The following is an 18,557-nucleotide window of genomic DNA, read 5'->3' on the forward strand; positions in this document are numbered from 1 at the left end:
ATCGGTCAAGCTGATAAAAAAATACCAGAAATCTTCCACCGTTCCCAAAACCTATGAATTCCTCCATTTAATTCTTCTATTAACCACACTCACTACTCCATCATTGCATTTCATCGATAGAAAATCCCGATATCAAAAAATTATCTTCCTTTAAAATCAAGAATTAGAGAGAGAAATTGGAGGTTGCCATGAAGATTGATGCTAGAATAGAAAGAATCAAAGGGTTGAAAAGAGCAAGTCAATAGATTAATTGTATTTTGGGAGGAAATGACTTTTAGGGTCTGTTTGGTACGTGCAAAAACATTTGATGTGATTTCATGATGATAAAGAAAACCAAGATTTTCTCACACGAATTTTTTGGGCGTGATTTGAAATGGTAGGAAAATATTTGAAAAAAACTTGGAACCCTTATATATATTTACGTATAAAGAGGCGCCAGTTATAAGAACCAGGGCGCTTTTAGTCGTTCCCAATTCTCTCTCCCCTTCCCAGCTCTCTCTTTCTCGTTCTCAGTTCGCTCTCTCTCTCTTTCTCGTTCTCAGTTCTCTCTCTCTCTCTCTCTCTCTCTCTCTCTCTCTCTCTCTCTCTCTCTAATTCACAGTTCTAACATTTCTTCATCCTCGATTTAGGGTTACAGGGATTAAGTTATAGCACATCGACAATATCATCTCGTTCTCAATTGTATCTCTCGTAATGTCTTGTTTTTAACCCGAATACGTATGTTACTGAATTCGATAGGGTAAAAAGGGGTGAAATTGGAATCAATTAGTAGCAAATCCCATTTTCGTCCGCCTCTCGAGTTGATCGGGATATTTAGTTCGCCGGTGTGCCCATCCCACCGCCACCACCAGAATCTCTATATACACACAGTTTGAAGAACAATTAGCGGTAATCTTCTCTAATTTTGCTCGTCCTTAAACCTCGTCACCATTACATTTTAGGGCACAATTATTTGAAGAAACAATTAGCGGTAGTTTGAAAAATACTGCATTCTACTTGGTTGTTGTCGGACTTGATTGGTCGAATCCAATAGAAATTCTAATTAACAAAGATACACCAGGTAAATTTAACAAATTTAGGAATATGTAGTTTGATATTTAGCTGAATTGAGGTTATTTTGATTCAAATTGTTCCTAATTGAAGTAGTTTTAATACACCTTTTTTAGGGGGTTGGAAATTTCATGTGAGCAGAACATGTCAATACACGGTGACCTGTTAGAAGCTAGTGAAGGGCAGTTGGAACCAGAGGAGGATGAGGAAGACGTAGATTTTAATCCTTTTCTGGGTGAAACCCATTCACCCGAAGCATCTTCCAGCTTGAGTACTGAAAATGAAGGGTTTGACGCTGATACGATAGAAAATATAGGAGCTTCATCATGCAAGTTAAAAAATAGAACACGTGGTTATAACGTTAGAGATTCAGAGAATGATAAGGAGGACGTTGTGATGCAAACCCAAGCATCCACAAGTGGGAAAGAATCTGGAGATGTTATTACAAGTAAAAGGAGGAAATTAGATTCACATTCTCTGAATGAGACACGGGTTATATGTGCTGAAGGTACTAAAGAGAGTGATCTGCAAAAGGCAAACGAAATTAAGTTTGGGAAAGGTAATGTTGACGTTGTTAACGATGAAGAATTGCCATATTTAAGAAAGTCCAGCGAAACCACCACTAGTCTAGGTGATGATGAGGATGCCATATGCAGGCGTACTAGGGCACGCTATTCACTAGCTAGTTTTACCCTTGAAGAATTGGAAACTTTTCTTCAAGAATCTGATGATGATGACGGTCTTCAGAATATAGACGATGAAGAAGAGTACCACAAGTTTCTTGCAGCAGTATTACTAGGTGGAGAAGATGAAGGTCAGACAACACAGGGAGATATTAACGTTGATGACGAAGATGATGAAAACGATGCAGATTTTGAGCTTGAGATTGAAGAGGCGTTGGAGAGTGACCTTGATGTAAGTAAGCAGGATAAGGGAAAAAGTGAGAAATATAGTGATGGTCATCGACCTGAGACCAGACAAAATAGACGCCAAAAAGTATCTGTCCAAGATAAGAAGTTGTTCGGGCAAGGCAATAGGCCATTGCGTCCACTATTGCCCTCTATCTCAAATTCTAAAGAGATTCCTTCCGTTGCTGATTGGCAAAAGTCAATGCATGGTAGCTCTCGTCTTCATCCTTCTTTTCCTTCCCTGTCTTCAGGTCAAGCTAGTCATGCAAATGGTTTTGCTCCACATCAAATGGGACAATTACATTGTCTAATACATGAGCATGTTCAACTTCTTGTTCAGATATATTCTCTTTGTGTTCTTGATCCTTCTCGTCAGCACATTGCTGGTGAAGTTAAGCAAATGATCTCTGAAATTGTGAAAAAACGTGATGAAGTGCTATCTTGGAAAAAGGTTCCATACCCTAGGTTTTTCTTTCATCCTCCATATACACAACCTTCAATTTCGGACGGGCCTCCCAAGTATCGCCTGATGCAGTGTTCTGGTGATTCATCTCTTGCATCCAAACCACCCCATGACTGCCTTTCGATAAATGATATGACATTTTCTCAGAACAATATTGCACGTGTTCACTATATACACACGGATGCTCATAACTCTACTGAGGAATCTCTATGGGTGCCTCTCACAACTGGTCCTATATTTTCCATTCTCGATGTAGCTCCACTTAGTTTAGTTATGAGATTCATGGAGGATGTTGCTGCAGGTAGGTAGCTTAAATGATATACACATCCATTGTTGTTGTTCCAGTCATATATATTTTTGTTCCCAAATTTGACTTTCTTATGATGTTTCTTTTGTTTGGTTGAAATCTCTATGTAGCTACGCAAGAGCAGCGACAGCGTTATGCAGAAACAATGTTTTATAGTCATTCTAAAAAGGAACCTTTGTTTCCGCTCCCTGGTCGTCCTCAATCCTCTGAAGCTAATGGAGAGCTATTAAAGGACGGCGTTTCTCCAGATAGTGGTATAGTGTCATCGGCCTTACCTGGTAACCAGCGACCCAAGAAGTCTTTGGCTGCCACACTTGTTGAAAGTACCAAAAAGCAGTCAGTTGCTCTTGCACCAAAGGAAATTGTCGAGTTGTCACGGAGGTTCTATCCACTATTTAATTCAGCACTATTTCCATATAAACCTCCTATAGCAGCTGTTGTTCATAGGGTGCTTTTCACCGACGCTGAAGATGAGTGAGTTGCTGTTTCCATTTTGTTTAATGACTCCTCTATTCCATTCGTTGAATATACTTCATCTGGATCCTGTAGCTTTTAGTCTCCTCTTTGCTCTGTCATCATTCTTGTGTTGAAAGAAGCATTATGTCCTTTTACTAAAAATCTTACCAACTTAAGAGTATGTTTTCTTGGATATTTATGTCCAAATATACTACAATTCCAGAAAGAAAACAAACTACACGAGTATTACTCTTGTTCAAGGTTGTGAAGCTTCTTTTTGGTTTCATTTGCTACTCAAGATAAATTGTCTTATATTCTTTGCATTGCTCGGGTATGTTCAAATGACTCGTATTTTGAGACAACAGTACCGTTCTGTAGGGTGTAACCTTATTCTTGTGTTACCAAATCTGGATTTTTTTTTTCATTTGATTGCATTTAATTCAGATTACTAGCACTTGGAATGATAGAATACAATACAGACTGGAAGGCAATTCAGCAACGCTTTCTTCCTTGTAAATCCATGCACCAGGTTGTTAAACATTTTTTTTTTTGCTATATTAGTTTTCTTACTTGTATCTATAGTGTCGGACCTTTCAATTGTTTCTCTTCTTTTGTTTCTTCTCTTTTCTTTTTCTTAAAATTACTTGGAATTTTTCGATAAGTACCAACTCATTTATGATTGTTTTTTTCATGCATAAATCATATTTCTAAACATAGCGGCAATCAGCATGCATTAACTATTTTTCTTAAACTTACTTGAAAATTTCTATAGTGTCGGCTACTTGGAGCTTTTCATACTTGTGGTAGAGTTGCCTGTGGACTGTATAAGCTCTTTGTAATTATACAGTATTAGAAACAAATTTACTTCTTAATATGGCTTCTTTAATTCTCTCTTAGCGTTGAGCGCGACGTTTGTCTAGTGCTCTAGTTTAATCATCTGTGCTCAACACATTTTAAATTTCTACATCTATTGATGTTGACCGGAACTGATGAAATCTAAACCTTGCGATGTAACAACAAAAATAAACGTTACAGGAAGTAGATATCATTAGCACTTTTGGTGTCGAGTCCAATTCTGGAATTGGGGAAAATCCAAACCTTATGATGTAACAATAAAAGTAATCGTTACAGGAAGTAGATATCATTAACACCTTTGGTTTCTAGTAAAAGTCAATTACTAAACTTCGGAAAATCTGAACCATATTTCTTTGATTTTGCAAGCTAACCCGTTATGGGTTGAAACTGATAGGCCGGTGATATCTTTCAATTTCGTTGGAGAAGTACTTTGGCTATGATACACCGACTTCTTTTTTCTCTTCGTTTTTCTGTATTTGTGGGGCAAATTGATTGAGGAAAATAATATTGATCATTAGTTTTTGAGAATCGATATACATCTGTTCCTTCTCAAATGTAACGGTTCACTGTATTACTTTTAAGTTTCAAAAAAACATATTGACATCACCCAATCAATGTATGGTGATTGTGCAGTATCAATACTACGTTTTAACCTATTTTAGTTCTTTTCATTGCAGATATTTGTTAGGCAGAAAAACCGCTGCTCTTCTAACGCACCTGAAAATCCCATAAAGGTACGTGCCTTTTGTGCCCGTTTGCCTTTATCTTTGCCGAGGTTGATTCTAGTTTACTAAAAGAGCAAATACTTTCCGTCTTTTAATTATTATACTTGAATAAAACCTTTTTCCACTTGAAAGTATGAGCCAAGCAAAACACCCTTTAGGAGAAAAAGATTTACATGATATATTTTTATAGTTAAGTGGATTAGAAATAGATCAAGCTTCACACATCCAACGAGCTGGAAACTGTTGGATAGTCCAGAAAATCTATGGTTATCTTATATCTTACTAATAAGGTTTATGTTTTATTTCAAATGGAAGATTATAAAAAATTACTTGATCGGTTTGTTATGAACTTATATTATATTCTCGATTACCTCTTGCAGGTTGTTAAAAGAATGAAGACATCTCCTCTGACGGAGGAAGAGAAGGCACGAATTCATGAGGTGATAAATTTGGTTCTCCGACTTTTCTCTGGTCTGACAATTTTGTTGTTTTACCATCTAAGATCTTACTTTATATATCTAATCAATACAGGGGCTCAGGGTCTTAAAGCTTGACTGGATGTCTATTTGGAAATATATTGTCCCATATAGGGATCCATCCTTGCTAGCCAGACAGTGGAGAACTGCTCTAGGGATCCAAAAGTCATATAAATCAGATGAAGTTAAAAAGAAGAAAAGGCGGTTTTATGAATCAGAAAGAAGAAAGTTAAAGGCTAAAACTCTACATAATAAGCAAAGTTCACCAGAAAAAGAGGTCAGTACATGGTTTTGCTAAAACCCAAATAACTTGATGTTGTAATTTGTTAATATTGACTACATTGTTAACACGTAATTGTGGATTAGTAACTAATTGACCATATTTTTATCTCACGGGCTTATGGCTACTGCAGGATTGTCTGGTCGATACTGTAGATGAAGAGAATAAAAGTGAAAATGATAATTTAGAAGATGGAGACGAAGCTTACGTACATGAAGCCTTCTTAGCAGATTGGAGACCTGAAAATGCTAGCCTTGTTTCATCTGATCCTCAATTAAGCCTTGGTAGAGGAGACTCAGAACCAGGTGGTGGGCTACTACAAAACTGGGCGTGTCTAAATCAAGCAGCTAATGCATCTCGGTTGCCGAATTGTGACTCGGGAGAATCATTTGCTGTTCCAAATTACTCCCAGTTCCATCAATATCAAAATCTTTCCCATGGTAAGATTTCCGATTCTGTAAAACATCAAGTCAGTTTGCGGCCATACCGAACTCGCAGAAAGAAACCTACCCAGTTAGTCAAGCTAGCACCTAACTTGCCTCCTCTAAATCTTCCTCCCTCTGTTCGTGTCATCTCCCAATCGGCTAGCAAAAGCTACCAAAATATATCATCTTATCCTACCAAGGTTACTCCTGATGCAAAAACAGGGACCATTAATTCAGTGAACACTCCGAGGAATAGAAATACTAAATCCTCTGATGGTGCTGCATCAGAGGAAAGGAGTTCTGCATCTGATTTGCAGATGCATCCATTGCTTTTTCAGACCTCTGAAGATGGACGCTTGACATACTCTCAAATGAAGAATGCAAGTCCTAGCACTTTCAGTTTCTTGCCAGGGAATCAGCTTACAGCAAATCTCAATCTTCTGTCTCAATCTCAAGATGTGGATTCTTCAGTTAATAAGTTCTACACGTCTTTAAGCTCAACACAGATACCCTCAACTAGATGTACTATTGATTTTCATCCACTTTTACAAAGAGTCGACAACTTAAGTAAAGACTCCCTAAACGTTTTTGGAAGCAACTTTTCTCAACTTAAGAATTCTTCAGATTCTGTTCAGATTCAACCACAAGTAAACGTGGGTGATTCGGGTACTAATCCTGAACCTGCCAATGAACTAGACTTGGAGATCCACTTAAGTTCTACATCTAGAAAGGAGAAGGACTTCGGTAGAGGAAATGTGAAAGAAAATAGTTTAGGTGCTCTTTCAGTTATAGCTAACAATGGTATAGGTGACCAGTCACTTCCGGGAATAGTAATGGAACAAGAAGAGTTGAGTGACTCAGAGGAAGAAATTGAAGAGGATGTAGAGTTTGAACGCGAGGAGATTTCTGATTCGGAAGGGGATGATTCAGACTGTGGACAATCTCTAGAGAAGCAAAATAAGGTACGTGCGAATGCCGAATAGTTCTCTTACCTTTTTAAGTTTTTGAACTCTTGTTCACAAAATCCAGCTCCAAGTTACCTAGAGGTTAGGACCTAGTAGAATAAGTTGTTCTTGTCTGTTCTGATTCTCAAATAGGTTGAGTGGTGCAAGAAGATCTCATTTCCACAATGATTCACAACATGGAAAATCAGACATCGCAGATAGTCGTAGTCCCGCTATGATGCGAAATTTACTTGTCCGTACTTGGCTATTTGCGCGCAGACGTAGGAAACCAAATCTCCACTATAGGTTGACTTCTTTCTGCATAATATGATAATGGTTGATTCAAAAGTAGAAAGATTTAAAGTAAAAAAAGGCGAAGGACCTAATTTCTAAGACAAGAAAATACACTATGTGCACCCGTATCCTCGTTTTGTCCTTTTTTACTCACAGTATCTAATTCTCCGTACTTGTGTGTAATTTGTGACTTTCATGGAACTTTTGTGATACTCTAATCGACATTTTCTGTATGGTTAACAGGACATTCCAGAGATCGATGAAGAGTGCAATGATTGGCAGTATGAGCCAAGTAGCGGCATTGATGGGAATGGTAACAAATGTGCCAATACAGAGAACAATATAGGTTCTTCTATTGCAGTGTTCACAGGTGAACACAATGATACCATCCATTCAAAGCCTAAAGCTGAAAGAATTCAAGCAATCCAAGATCAATCTGGTAAGAGTCTTTCAAGTAGGCCCAGACGATCGTGCAAGAACAAAACGAACACAAATTGCATTCCGAAAAAAACGGTTAGTTTTGACAATGCAGTATTTGCCACCCCAAGAAGATGTGCGGAAAATGTGCAGAGTAATGATTGTGTAGGTAATTCAGGAACTGTTGGTAGAGGCGAATTAGCTCTATTCTCTGGTGAAGACGGCTTCTGCCAGAGTATAAGAGAGGAAGAATGACATGGATCTAGTCTGCTTCAACGCTTAACCATCTGACATTCACATCATTTTGTTGTAGAGATTCTCTCCTCTTCTCTCTCTCTCTCTCTCTCTCACTTGTAAATTTGATTTCATCATAGAGAGAGCAAAAGTTAATGTCTGAATCCTTGTACTCTTCATCTTCAAATTAAATTAAGAGCGAATACAAGGGTCACTTCGGAAATCACTCTCTAATACTTTGAAGTTCATTGACCTAGATGTTTCTGTAATTTTGGAGACAAGCCTTGAACTTCTCTCTATACATGGAGCATGGAGGAAGAGGAACAAGTCTTCATCATCCAAGGGAGAACAAGGGTTTAGTTGATTCTTGATCCAAAAATGTATAAATTATTATCAGACAAACTAGTATATAAGAAATAAAAAATAGATTTTTGTTTGGAAATTTATTGAATTCAGATGGTCTGGAAATTAATAAGAAACCTAATTCAGTTAGTTTCACCAAGAAATACAATTATTATGCACAATGCACTTGCTAGAGTCAAGGTATACGAAATTAAATTGGATTACCGACTGATAATCTATTCAAACACATATTTCCACCCATGATCTCGGTAGGGGGATGTTTGATCGTCTCTGCTTCTCGAATTTGAGCTATAGTCAGTAAGACTCCATGGTTCATGATTTGGGCTCTTTGGTACGTGGTTTGGGCTTCTTCCTCCATTATTTGTTGCCGTTCTTCCACTTAAACCCACTGAGTCACTACCTGATCGCCCGACTGATTTCCTACTAGACATGTTTATATGATGTGTAGAGGAAGAGGATTGTTGCTTGAGTGTGTCTTGGGTATTCCATACCTTTGCCTTTGCAGACTTTGTTGGGGCCATGAAACTAGGGAATACATATTGGTGCTGCTGAAGAGTCTTGTTAAGAACTGAGTCATCTCGGTTTTCGGCTGAGTCAGCTCGGTTAATCTCGACTGAGTCTGAGTAAGTAGGTGTGATCATATTAACATCGATCGTCTTATCTGACCTGTCATCTGTATTGGTGTATGTGGCATAAGATGTGTCAAATGGTGATAGGTGGTCGGTCTGTCGAAGTTGCGATGACATCCATTGTTCAAGCCAATTCCATCCACTTTGTTGTTTCCCTTCATCCTTGCCCAAGCAACTCATGTTGTTTGCATCATCTCGATATGGGTTCAAGTGTTGTTGGTGTCGTTCTTCCTGTTCAAAAAATTGAGAAATAATCAATGCTTAGCCTTGATGGTGATTACCTCTAAAAACCCGGTCGCTCCATTCTAGACAAATAGAGCACCAAATCACCAAGAAAAGACGCTTGAGACGAGAAAGTTTTTATTTAATCTTTGTCTAGTTCCCATTCCCCAAAACACTCACTCTCATGGAGTTCGGTGCTGGTCGACATCCGTCATCTATGAAAATGTCTTCAAATATCATCTTGGCTGAGAGTCTAGTTTAGAAGGAGATGCTTATCGGATTCTTCCTCTTCGTCATAACAGAAACACCAATTAGCTAGACACAAGCCCTAGCTCTAAGACATCCCACAGTGGGCATTGCTTTAAGAAAGGTTCCCAATCGGCTAGGTAGAGTAGTAAAAAAACGTCCGGTTTACGATATATATGATAGTTACTGTAATAACAAAAAGAAAATGGTCCTATAATGTTTTTTCAAGAATAGATGCCAGGATTTTAGGGCATAAACCTATTGCTTCTAGTAAAATTTCTAACCTCTTGGTATGGATAAGCATAAGCAATTGCTCTCTTTGGTTTGACAGGGGATTTATTCCATTGCAAGTCTTTGTTACTACTTGTCAAGCTTTGGTGCCTTCTATCCCCACTCTTCTCCATCCAAACTGGACTCTTTAACTCTTCCATTAGTCGAGTTTGTTGTTTTACTTGTGTTTGGTGAAGTAGTTCGAATCGTTTAGCTTTCACTCTAGCTTGTACTCGTAGCAATGCTTGCATACACCGCATTGTCATTTGGACTTGCTTTCGCACGTTATGTCCTCTCACAAGTGCTTGTAATCTCACTAGTCCTTTAAGTGCTCGCAATGCTCTTCGTGCCTGGAATGAAAATCCACAATAATCACCATGTAAAGACATATTCCACGTACCTGACCAAAACCTAATTTACCTAATTTGGTTAGAGTAAACTAAACATTGAAATCTGTCTCCTTTGACTTCGTAAAGTGGAAAACTAATCTTTTTTTGAGTCAAATTGTTTATTTCTTTATCTGGTGGCCCAAACATTAGCCTTAAGATGTCTGCTGCACCATTAGGCCTAAAGTTGAAGGGTTGTTCGAGGTTCAACGCCATAGTATACTTACAAGGCAGCCTCGATAGTGAGCTTGTATAATTGTAGCAGCAACCCATTCTTCCTTAGCTTGGTGTCCATAGTTGGACAGTCTAACAGCTTCCGCCGCTGCTTGAGCGGCTGCAACCGCAGCTTCTGCTGCTGCTGCCGTTGCTACTGCAAATGCAATTGCACGGTTTCTATCTCCTGTCGACGTCCTTGCTGGAGATTGAATTGAACTTTTGTAATTGGTATTCTCAGTCTCCGGAGAAACTTCCACCTGAAAATTTCTAATTGACAAGATATCTTGCTTTTCACTCTGTAAGGCTTGTCCTACTTCAATCTGATTATTCAAATTATTGGTTAGTAAGATTAATTGATATTAATTAGTAATTACTATCAAAACGTAAAGGATATTTCGGTCATATTGTCAAAACTCGGCTCGGTAAGGGCGTATAACCAACCGCAGAAAACTATTGGTACAACTAAATCACAAGAAATATTTATATATCTATTCAAGCCATGGTCTCTCTTGGATGCACCATGAATGAACAAATAGGTACAATATCCGCAACACATGACAATCTTCACCCACTTGTGGTTGCACCTTGATAAATGTCAGAGCCTCCGCCCTCCGGCCCCCGAAGATAACTTACAGAGAATCGATTCAGCTATGAATCGACCAGGGACTTGACAAAATGTGTAACATAGTAAGCATATAATCGAACCATTAATAAATTATAGCTTGTTTAATATATTTGAATATATTTTGTTTTAGGTTCACCCCCTGGTGAATAGTGATAGTCTTGCTCCTATTGTCCTACCTACACCATATTAAAGTATCCACATTTTGTAAAAAATATTTATTTGGTTCTCTCAATTATTTATCGGCCTTTCTTTTTTTGCTTTCTTAATGTTATCTCATTGTTTTTTAAATATTTTTGTGACCGTGTTTTACTTTCTTTTTTTTCATTTCTCACTGTTTTGTCGCTGTTTGGTTTTTTTTCGCCATATTGATGTTTCGATGGCTTTTTTTAGCCTTTAGACCAAATTATTTTGGCTTAAACTGCAATTTTTTTTTTTTATAATTTAGTCTTAATTCTTACATACGTTTGATGAGATTATTATGATTTAGTCTACTCTAGAAGGTAAATCTGAACTCGTCATTCACCCCATACCACATAAAAAATTACACTGTGACATAGGAAGACTAGAACTATACATTATTGGGCACCCCAAGTTGAAACTAGCCGACGGAGGCCAATTGTTTTAAACGATATTACTTTTTTTTCATGTAATTATACATGTCTAATGAAATTACCTTATAATCGAAATCCTTTGAAGTAGAAGACTTGAAAACTTTCTTTACATTTGTGAACCAACTCCCTTTCTTCCCCATTTTTTCTCTCTGCAATATCAACCAAATTCCAAAGGCAAAAAACACAAATCGACCTCATCGAATCAGCTTTAACATACCACATCATCTAAACTTAAATAATTAGTTCATGAAAGGAAGAAGTTAAAAGAATCAAACCTTAGATATCTACTTATTAGCTAGACTCTGATAGGAAGGAGTCTTCTAAGTTCTTGATGTTTTCTCTATCTCTTCACAGTTTAAGATGACAATTCATAAATTTGTAGAGATGAGAAAGTAGAGTTTTGGAGATGCCCCGCCTTCTTAATTATGGCTTTCACGAGACTTGTTTATTTTTCTTTGATCATGCAACTAACATTTACCTTTGCCAACAAGTAATGTCCACTTGTCTTTACCATTTGGTACACTTAGGTTATTGTCTTATTACTTTTAACAAAAAAAAAAGGTTATTGTCTTATTGTTTGGGTATTTGGGTGGGTGTGGTGCTTGATTCTGTCCTTTTTGGGTAGGGGAGCTCTTGGGCTGGGCTCTCACCCCATGGTCCTAAAATTTATTTTGTATCAAGCAAAGAGTAACCAATCTTGACTCTTTTTTTTTTTTTGTTGAAAGTAAATACATAAACTTAAGCGTCAGTTACAATATCCAAAATAAAAACAAACATAAAGGTACACAAATTACAACAACATAAAACCGATATGAGGAATTGCACAAAAAGCTTCGTTTGGTGGTGCTTCCTTCATTCTGAAGCTTATAAGCCCTCCAACTCTTCAAGAGAATGCTATGACAATTGATCTTGAGAGACTTTTCGATTAATTGAAAGACGAAGGTAGTACTTGTTCTTCTGGTTGGTTTAATGATGAAACTTTTACCTAACTTCCTGTGACATAGAAGATGGATTAAACAAGCACCTACAGTTTCAAGAAGAAACATCGGTGACTGCAAGATGGAATCAAAAATTGATTCCGGGGTATCCCGCCAGTATTCTCCATGTACAGAGACCATATCCGCTTGAGTTCTACCGAGTAGAATCAGGTCAGACACCTGGTAAATGGGATCGCCGTCATAACCCGAGTATAAATACCCTGCTAATCCGACAAACGATCGCAAATGAATTGCGACAAAGGGTGGAAGTGAAAATGTCACAGAACTTAGATAGAAAGTTAAATCAGTATGATAACCAGCTTCAAAGGTAATCAACAAAAAGTGATCTGGAAGGAAAACAACAGAAACTGCACCACAGAGTAGAAGAATAATATTCGACAGATAATGTCGTCCGGGGTCGAATGGAAAGTTGAGGTGTACTCTATATCTTATTCGGCTGATCCAGAGGCCAAAGTGGCCATCTACTGTTCGATTAATGTTCCTAAATTGATAACAGTTAATGATGGATGAAACTAACATGGAAACCCGATCAAAACGATCGCAAGTAGATCGACGATAAGCTAACATAATGTAACGAGGATAAGTTTTAAGAACGAAGTATGCATAAAGGTTCAACATGACCGGTCGACCGACTGAATTGAAATCAGATACTAGGCTATACTTCGAAGTGAAGAACACTAAACTAACATGTAGGAGATGATAGGCAATATTATCAGATTCAAAAGATGAATCTAAATTGAAACTCTAAGTGATGAAATATTCGCCTATTTAGATACAAAGGATAGAAAAAAGGCAATATGAAGCCAGAAGAAGAAGAAGATCGATTTCACCTATATAGATAAAGGGTAGCACTAGATAAAAAGCTAAGAATACAGAGAAAGCAGATTAAATTAAGAGATAAGAGAGAAATAAGCTTCCCTGAACTCCCTGGAAAATGATGAACTAAGCAGATTAATTCAGAGTCTCCATGCTTTTCTCCAAGAGGTTTCTTCTTTCTATGATTTGGTTCCAAGTGAAGCTATTTTACTCAGGATAGATAAGATTTCTGTGAGATGATTTCTCCGTAAGATCTAGTTGAAAGAGGCAGCGATTTTCTTGTTGTGTTATTTGATTAGAAATTGATTTGGATTATAAAAATTAGGGTTTACTTGGGGTGACTTAGTTATGGTAGTTTAGAGAACAATAATGGAGGTAAGGAGTTATTGATTTGGATATAGGGTTATGCTGGAATGTTAAATGAGAAGATGCAATTGCATGTATGATTTGGGTGGTGGAAGAAGGTGGATTTGGTTGATCTAAAAGAGGGTTAGGGTTGGTTTTTGGGGAAAAAGAGGGAAGAAAATCAATTTCCTTGACTTTTTCTCTCTTCAAAAACCCGTAGCTCCGACTCCTGCTCACTAAATAAAATTAATCAACCAATCTTGACTCTAAAATTCCTTTTGGGTGGTTAGTGGAGTCTTTGATAAGAACAAAATTTTGTATGTATAGCCTATGAGTTTGGGTCTGAGGTATTTAAAGGGGGACTACTGATAACTGTTGAGGCTTGGGACGTCACGTCAAATCAGTAAAAAATAGACATGTGTTAAACCCAAAAACGTCACACATGATGGGGTGTATGAGAATAGACTCACATACTCACACAGAAAAAGGGTATTAATCTCTTAACTAGAAATTTAATATCTAAATTTTCTCGATTCATTATTTTATATGGACTCCAAAAGTTATTATATTCAATATTGTATGGATACATCATGCATAAATAAATGAATCGCATAACTTTGATAACTACAATAGTTAAAGACATCTTAGGCCCTAAAAATTATATAAAGACCGTGAAGTTATCATAGGGACATATAAACTCATTCCTACTTTTACTTTATTTATATCCTTTAGCAAGAGTCAATAAATAATAGATTTCACTTTCCCGTAAAACGAACATGTGACCTTCAGATTTTTAAAGTAGATAGACAACGAACTGACCACTGAATCATTGGTGTGTCTCTCCATTCATTTCAATTGATCTTGATCTGAATGCACATCAACTTAACATGTATTAAGTATTCGGATCGGATCGGATCGGATATATGCTCTTTTTCTTCAGGAATATGGTTTAGCCATCAAATTAATTAGTAGGTTAATTTTCGCATCACTCAAAATGAATAAAAGACAAACCAATAGCAGAGAAAATGAACAAAACTAATTAAACAAAAGGATGAAAGAAACAAGAATCAACCTTCCTCCCAACACCACATTACTAAGGCTATGCAGCAAAGGCCTATATGTGGTTCTTTGCAAGAAGAGGGAAGACAAGGCTTTCATTGAGGACAAAAATGAAAGATCTGTGAGGGTGTTTTACTTGCATTCCAAGTTAAAATAAACTTTAGCAACAACAAAAGAAAAAGTTAAAATAAACAACAAAAAGGGTCTGCATGACAAAAGTGTAGAGAGTGTGTGAAGAGAGATACTATACCATGAAAAAGATTGCATTGACAAGGCCCTGTCTCTATGATGGAGAGTTGGTGTCCAGCTCCCAAATTACATCAATCATATATCTATTCTTATCTTCATTTACTTGGCATTAGGGGTGGGAATCGGTCGGTCAGGCCGACCGCGGGCCTTGACTTCATTGGTCGGTCTCGGTCGGGCACTCAAAATCAATGTTCGCCTATTTACTCAGTCGGCCCGGTCCGGTCAAAAGCAACATTTTCATTGACCAAATCCCGCTTGTGACCGAGAGACGGTCGGGACTCACCGGTATCGGTCGGACGGTACAGGTCAAACCACCTAATTTACAATTAAATAATACCTAAATGAGAGGTTAAAATTCTGAGATTTCATTAACTATTCTTATACTTTTAAATACCACTTAGTCACTTACAATTTACAAGTAAGATTACAATACTTTCAACAAAAAAAAAGTAACATTACAATGTTGGGGGTATTTAAATTACAAAAGCACAAAAGTGAAGGCAGAGAGATGAACTTGAAGTGAAGAGTCGAGAGATACGAAAGGGGAAGGCAGAGAGATGAACTTGAAGTGAAGAACGAACTAGGGTTAGTTGTTTACAACTTAGAACAGATGAAGTGATGAATGGAGGCAGAGAGCGAGAGAGATGATTCAGATGAAGGTGCGGCAAATGAAAGGAAGGGAGGTGTTTAGATGGTTTATGTAGAGGAGGGTAGAATGATATGGACTCTAGGGTTTTAATCCAACGGTTGTGCATCATACTCGATTGGCTCCAAATATCAACCGTTAGATTAACCCTAATTTACTACGGGTAGCGGGCGGTCGGTCGGGTAGGTAGTTAGTTCGGTACTTAATGGTCGGGCCTATTGGTATTAACCATCGGTCTTTAATCGAACGGGTTAATCGGTACGGTCAGCCGGTCAAAGGGCTATGACCATTTCGACTGCTAACTACCCGGCTGACGGGCCGGGCTTTTTCCGTCACGGATATCGGGTACCCGCGATACCGAACAGACCCGGGCGGACCCAAGCGGGTACCGGGCTTCGGGGTCGTTATCCCACCCCTACTTGGCATCATGGCATGCCAATAAGATTTGTTGAAACGTGCTTTGTTTTCATGGAATTCAAATTGTATCATCAATGATTTTATAAAAGAATTCAGACAGTAATATCAAGGATTTTCATTGCAAAAAAGAGAGGTACGATTTAGTTTGTTTCAAAAAATACAAAATATATCAGCTAGCTTATAGCGATGCCTTTCACGTTTTTAGACGAACTTCTCTCGTGTAATGGTGATATGATCCACTTGTGCACTCGGACTAACATAACTTAAGATAAAATTAGGGTCGGTATCTTTTAGGTTCAATTTGTTATTAATCAGTAGTTTTGGCCTCCAATTGATCATGACAGTTTGTTTTGTCACCCGCAAATGTTAGGGTTTTCGCTTTAGCCCAAACTTTTTATCACACTTTCCAACTTTGTCATTCTGTTGGTAAAGAATCTCCCTTCGATACTCTATCTGCTACTCTTTCTCTCTCTTATCTCACCCCCCAAACCACCACCGTCATCTATTCTTCATTCACAACTAGCTCATGCTCCAACTTATTATTTTTTTCCTCTTAATTTGTATTTAAATATATATCTTTATCTCGTATATTGTAAATCATTCGTTTGAGAAGCGGAGCCAACTTTCCTTTTCAGATAAGCATGGGAGAGAGAAAACATCAAGATAAAGACAAAAGTTATGGGAAATTTGGTCAAAACTCCCTAAACAGTTTGGACTTTGGTTAAAAAATGATCACTCAATTTTTTTGTCTTCAACTCCGTGGGTATTTTTTTTAAATTTACAACCCCTTGCGATAGCTTTGCAGTGCCTTGCGATAACTTTGCAACGCCTTGCGTCAACTTTACCACTACTTTGCAATAACTTTGAAGCGTCTTGCAACACCTTGCGACACTTTTGCAAAAATTTTGAGTTTTTAACCAAACAAAATACAAATATTTGAATTTTTAACAAAAATAAATATAATTTGTTTTTTTTAACTAATGAAAGTTTAAAATTAGATCTTCGACCTAATATCCTGAATTCATAGACGTTGAGAAGAAGAAGATGAAAATTCAAGGAAAAGATGTGGATGAAATCAAACCATTTTAGTAACCAATTTTTATTAATTTCAAACTAGTTTTTTTGTCTCTCTATTATTTTCAACATCTCTTACCTATATCTTCATCATCAATATTTACTTCATCAAGTTAGTAAACTCTTTTCAAAATCAAACCATTACATTAACACCAATAATCACAAATAAATGGGTACTTAAAAATCCCTAATCTAAAGATAGAAAGTATAGTGAATAAAAAAAGTCAACTAATCGACCAATTAAAATAGGTCAGTGATTTGGGGAAAGAAGCAAAGTTTTCGGGGCAATATGTTTTGGGCGGAAACAAATTTTTTTTGTTTCCTCCAAACATTACCCACTTCTTATGTTGCCTTTGATTTTCTTCTTCCACCATCTTCCTTCTCACCAACATCACCTCCGGCGACCATTATTTCCGGCGACAACAACTCCGGTCATCCATCTCCCTCTTTTTCTCTTCATCCCTCTCTTTTATCATCTATCTCTTCTCTCTCTTTCTTCTTTTTTTTTCCTCAAAATTTCGGCGAAGGGGAGTCCCCTTCGCCGGAACCCTCGTTTAGAAAACCAGACGAGTTGTCTGGTTCTACTAGACGACGTTTGCCTGGATCTGGACTCCAGATCCAGACGAAGGGTTCCGGCGAAGGGACCATTCCTTTCGCCGGAACTTAGAGATCGAGAGGGAGAGGGAGAAGAGAGATGCAGAGAAGGGAGAGAAAAGAAAGAGAGGAGATAGAGAAGAGAGAGAGGAGAGAGAGAAGAGAGAGAGAGAGAGAAGAGAGAGAGAGAGAGAGAGAGAGAGGAGAGAAAGAGATAGAGAGAGGAGAAAGAGGCCGTCGGCCGGCCGCTGGTGGTCGGAGAGAAAGTTGGCCGGAGAAGAGAGAGTTGAGAGATAAGGTGCGTTTGGATCATGTTTATTTGGCTTTCCACCGTCTTCCCCGGATTTTTTTTTTTTGCTTTCCCCAAAGCGGTGACCTTAAATAAGGAATGAAACTAATAATCTATTATATTAAAACAACTCAGTCGGTTATCCAGGGGATAAGTCTGACCGTCCATTTTATTTTAGAGATTTGGTTGGGAATACATCGGACGGATGATATAAAATCTTTTTTATGTAAATAGACTAAAAAAGAAGGGTATCTATGTAAATCAACCAAAATTGGTTAGAATAACTACTACGGATTACATCTTAAAAACTACCAACTTTACAGTAGAAAATCATGGGAGAGATCGAAATAATTAACCCACTCTCCCATATCTTCCTAATTTCTCTCTCAACCGCCTAACTATTTGACTTAAAATTGAAATTCTCCCATTTCCTCTCCAAATTCTTTCTCTCTCTCTCACAACAACAAAGAAATTTTATTAAAAAACAAACAACAAAAAAAATCTCCCAATTTTTTTTTATCAAATCTTTCCTGTTAGTGATTTTTTATATGTTCTTCCTACACATAAAATATGATTTATTGGCGAAGCCAAGAGGGGTGGCGGAAACCTAGTTTCTATAATAACAAAGCTAACATCACTAAGAATCAATGGTTGAACCATTATCTTCC

General features: G+C 37.6%; 2 protein-coding genes across 8 annotated transcripts; one reads left to right on the plus strand and one right to left on the minus strand.

The window, feature by feature from the left end:
- Positions 1–8,057, plus strand: DUO3 (Homeodomain-like superfamily protein). 6 transcript variants are annotated; one of them, XM_086632575.1, is made up of 10 exons: positions 1–888; positions 942–1,060; positions 1,167–2,722; positions 2,839–3,202; positions 3,629–3,713; positions 4,717–4,773; positions 5,145–5,204; positions 5,296–5,517; positions 5,654–6,907; positions 7,427–8,057. In XM_086632575.1, exons 3-10 carry the CDS (start codon positions 1,195–1,197, stop codon positions 7,853–7,855), a joined length of 3,999 nt encoding a protein of 1,332 aa, XP_086488701.1. In that variant the 5' UTR covers positions 1–888; positions 942–1,060; positions 1,167–1,194; the 3' UTR covers positions 7,856–8,057. The 6 variants fall into 6 exon arrangements, with proteins under 6 accessions (XP_086488701.1, XP_086488702.1, XP_086488699.1 ...); XM_086632573.1 differs by having other exon boundaries at positions 307–888; positions 1,147–2,722; XM_086632577.1 differs by having other exon boundaries at positions 452–888; positions 1,192–2,722.
- Positions 8,058–8,262: 205 nt separating this feature from the next.
- LOC147544863 (protein IQ-DOMAIN 21-like) lies at positions 8,263–12,032 on the minus strand. 2 transcript variants are annotated; one of them, XM_086632578.1, is made up of 5 exons: positions 11,678–12,032; positions 11,465–11,551; positions 10,178–10,486; positions 9,579–9,914; positions 8,263–9,057 (listed from the first exon to the last, which is right to left on the minus strand). In XM_086632578.1, the coding sequence occupies exons 2-5, from the start codon at positions 11,540–11,542 to the stop codon at positions 8,413–8,415; spliced, it is 1,368 nt and encodes a 455-aa protein (XP_086488704.1). In that variant the 5' UTR covers positions 11,543–11,551; positions 11,678–12,032; the 3' UTR covers positions 8,263–8,412. The 2 variants fall into 2 exon arrangements, with proteins under 2 accessions (XP_086488704.1, XP_086488705.1); XM_086632579.1 differs by lacking the exon at positions 11,678–12,032 and having other exon boundaries at positions 11,465–11,576.
- Between the last annotated feature and the right edge of the window lie 6,525 nt (positions 12,033–18,557).

This window comes from Eschscholzia californica, unplaced genomic scaffold, assembly GCF_041429995.1.
Source record: "Eschscholzia californica isolate CP2 unplaced genomic scaffold, dmEscCali1.0.p SCAF_4, whole genome shotgun sequence".
NCBI lineage: Eukaryota > Viridiplantae > Streptophyta > Magnoliopsida > Ranunculales > Papaveraceae > Eschscholzia > Eschscholzia californica.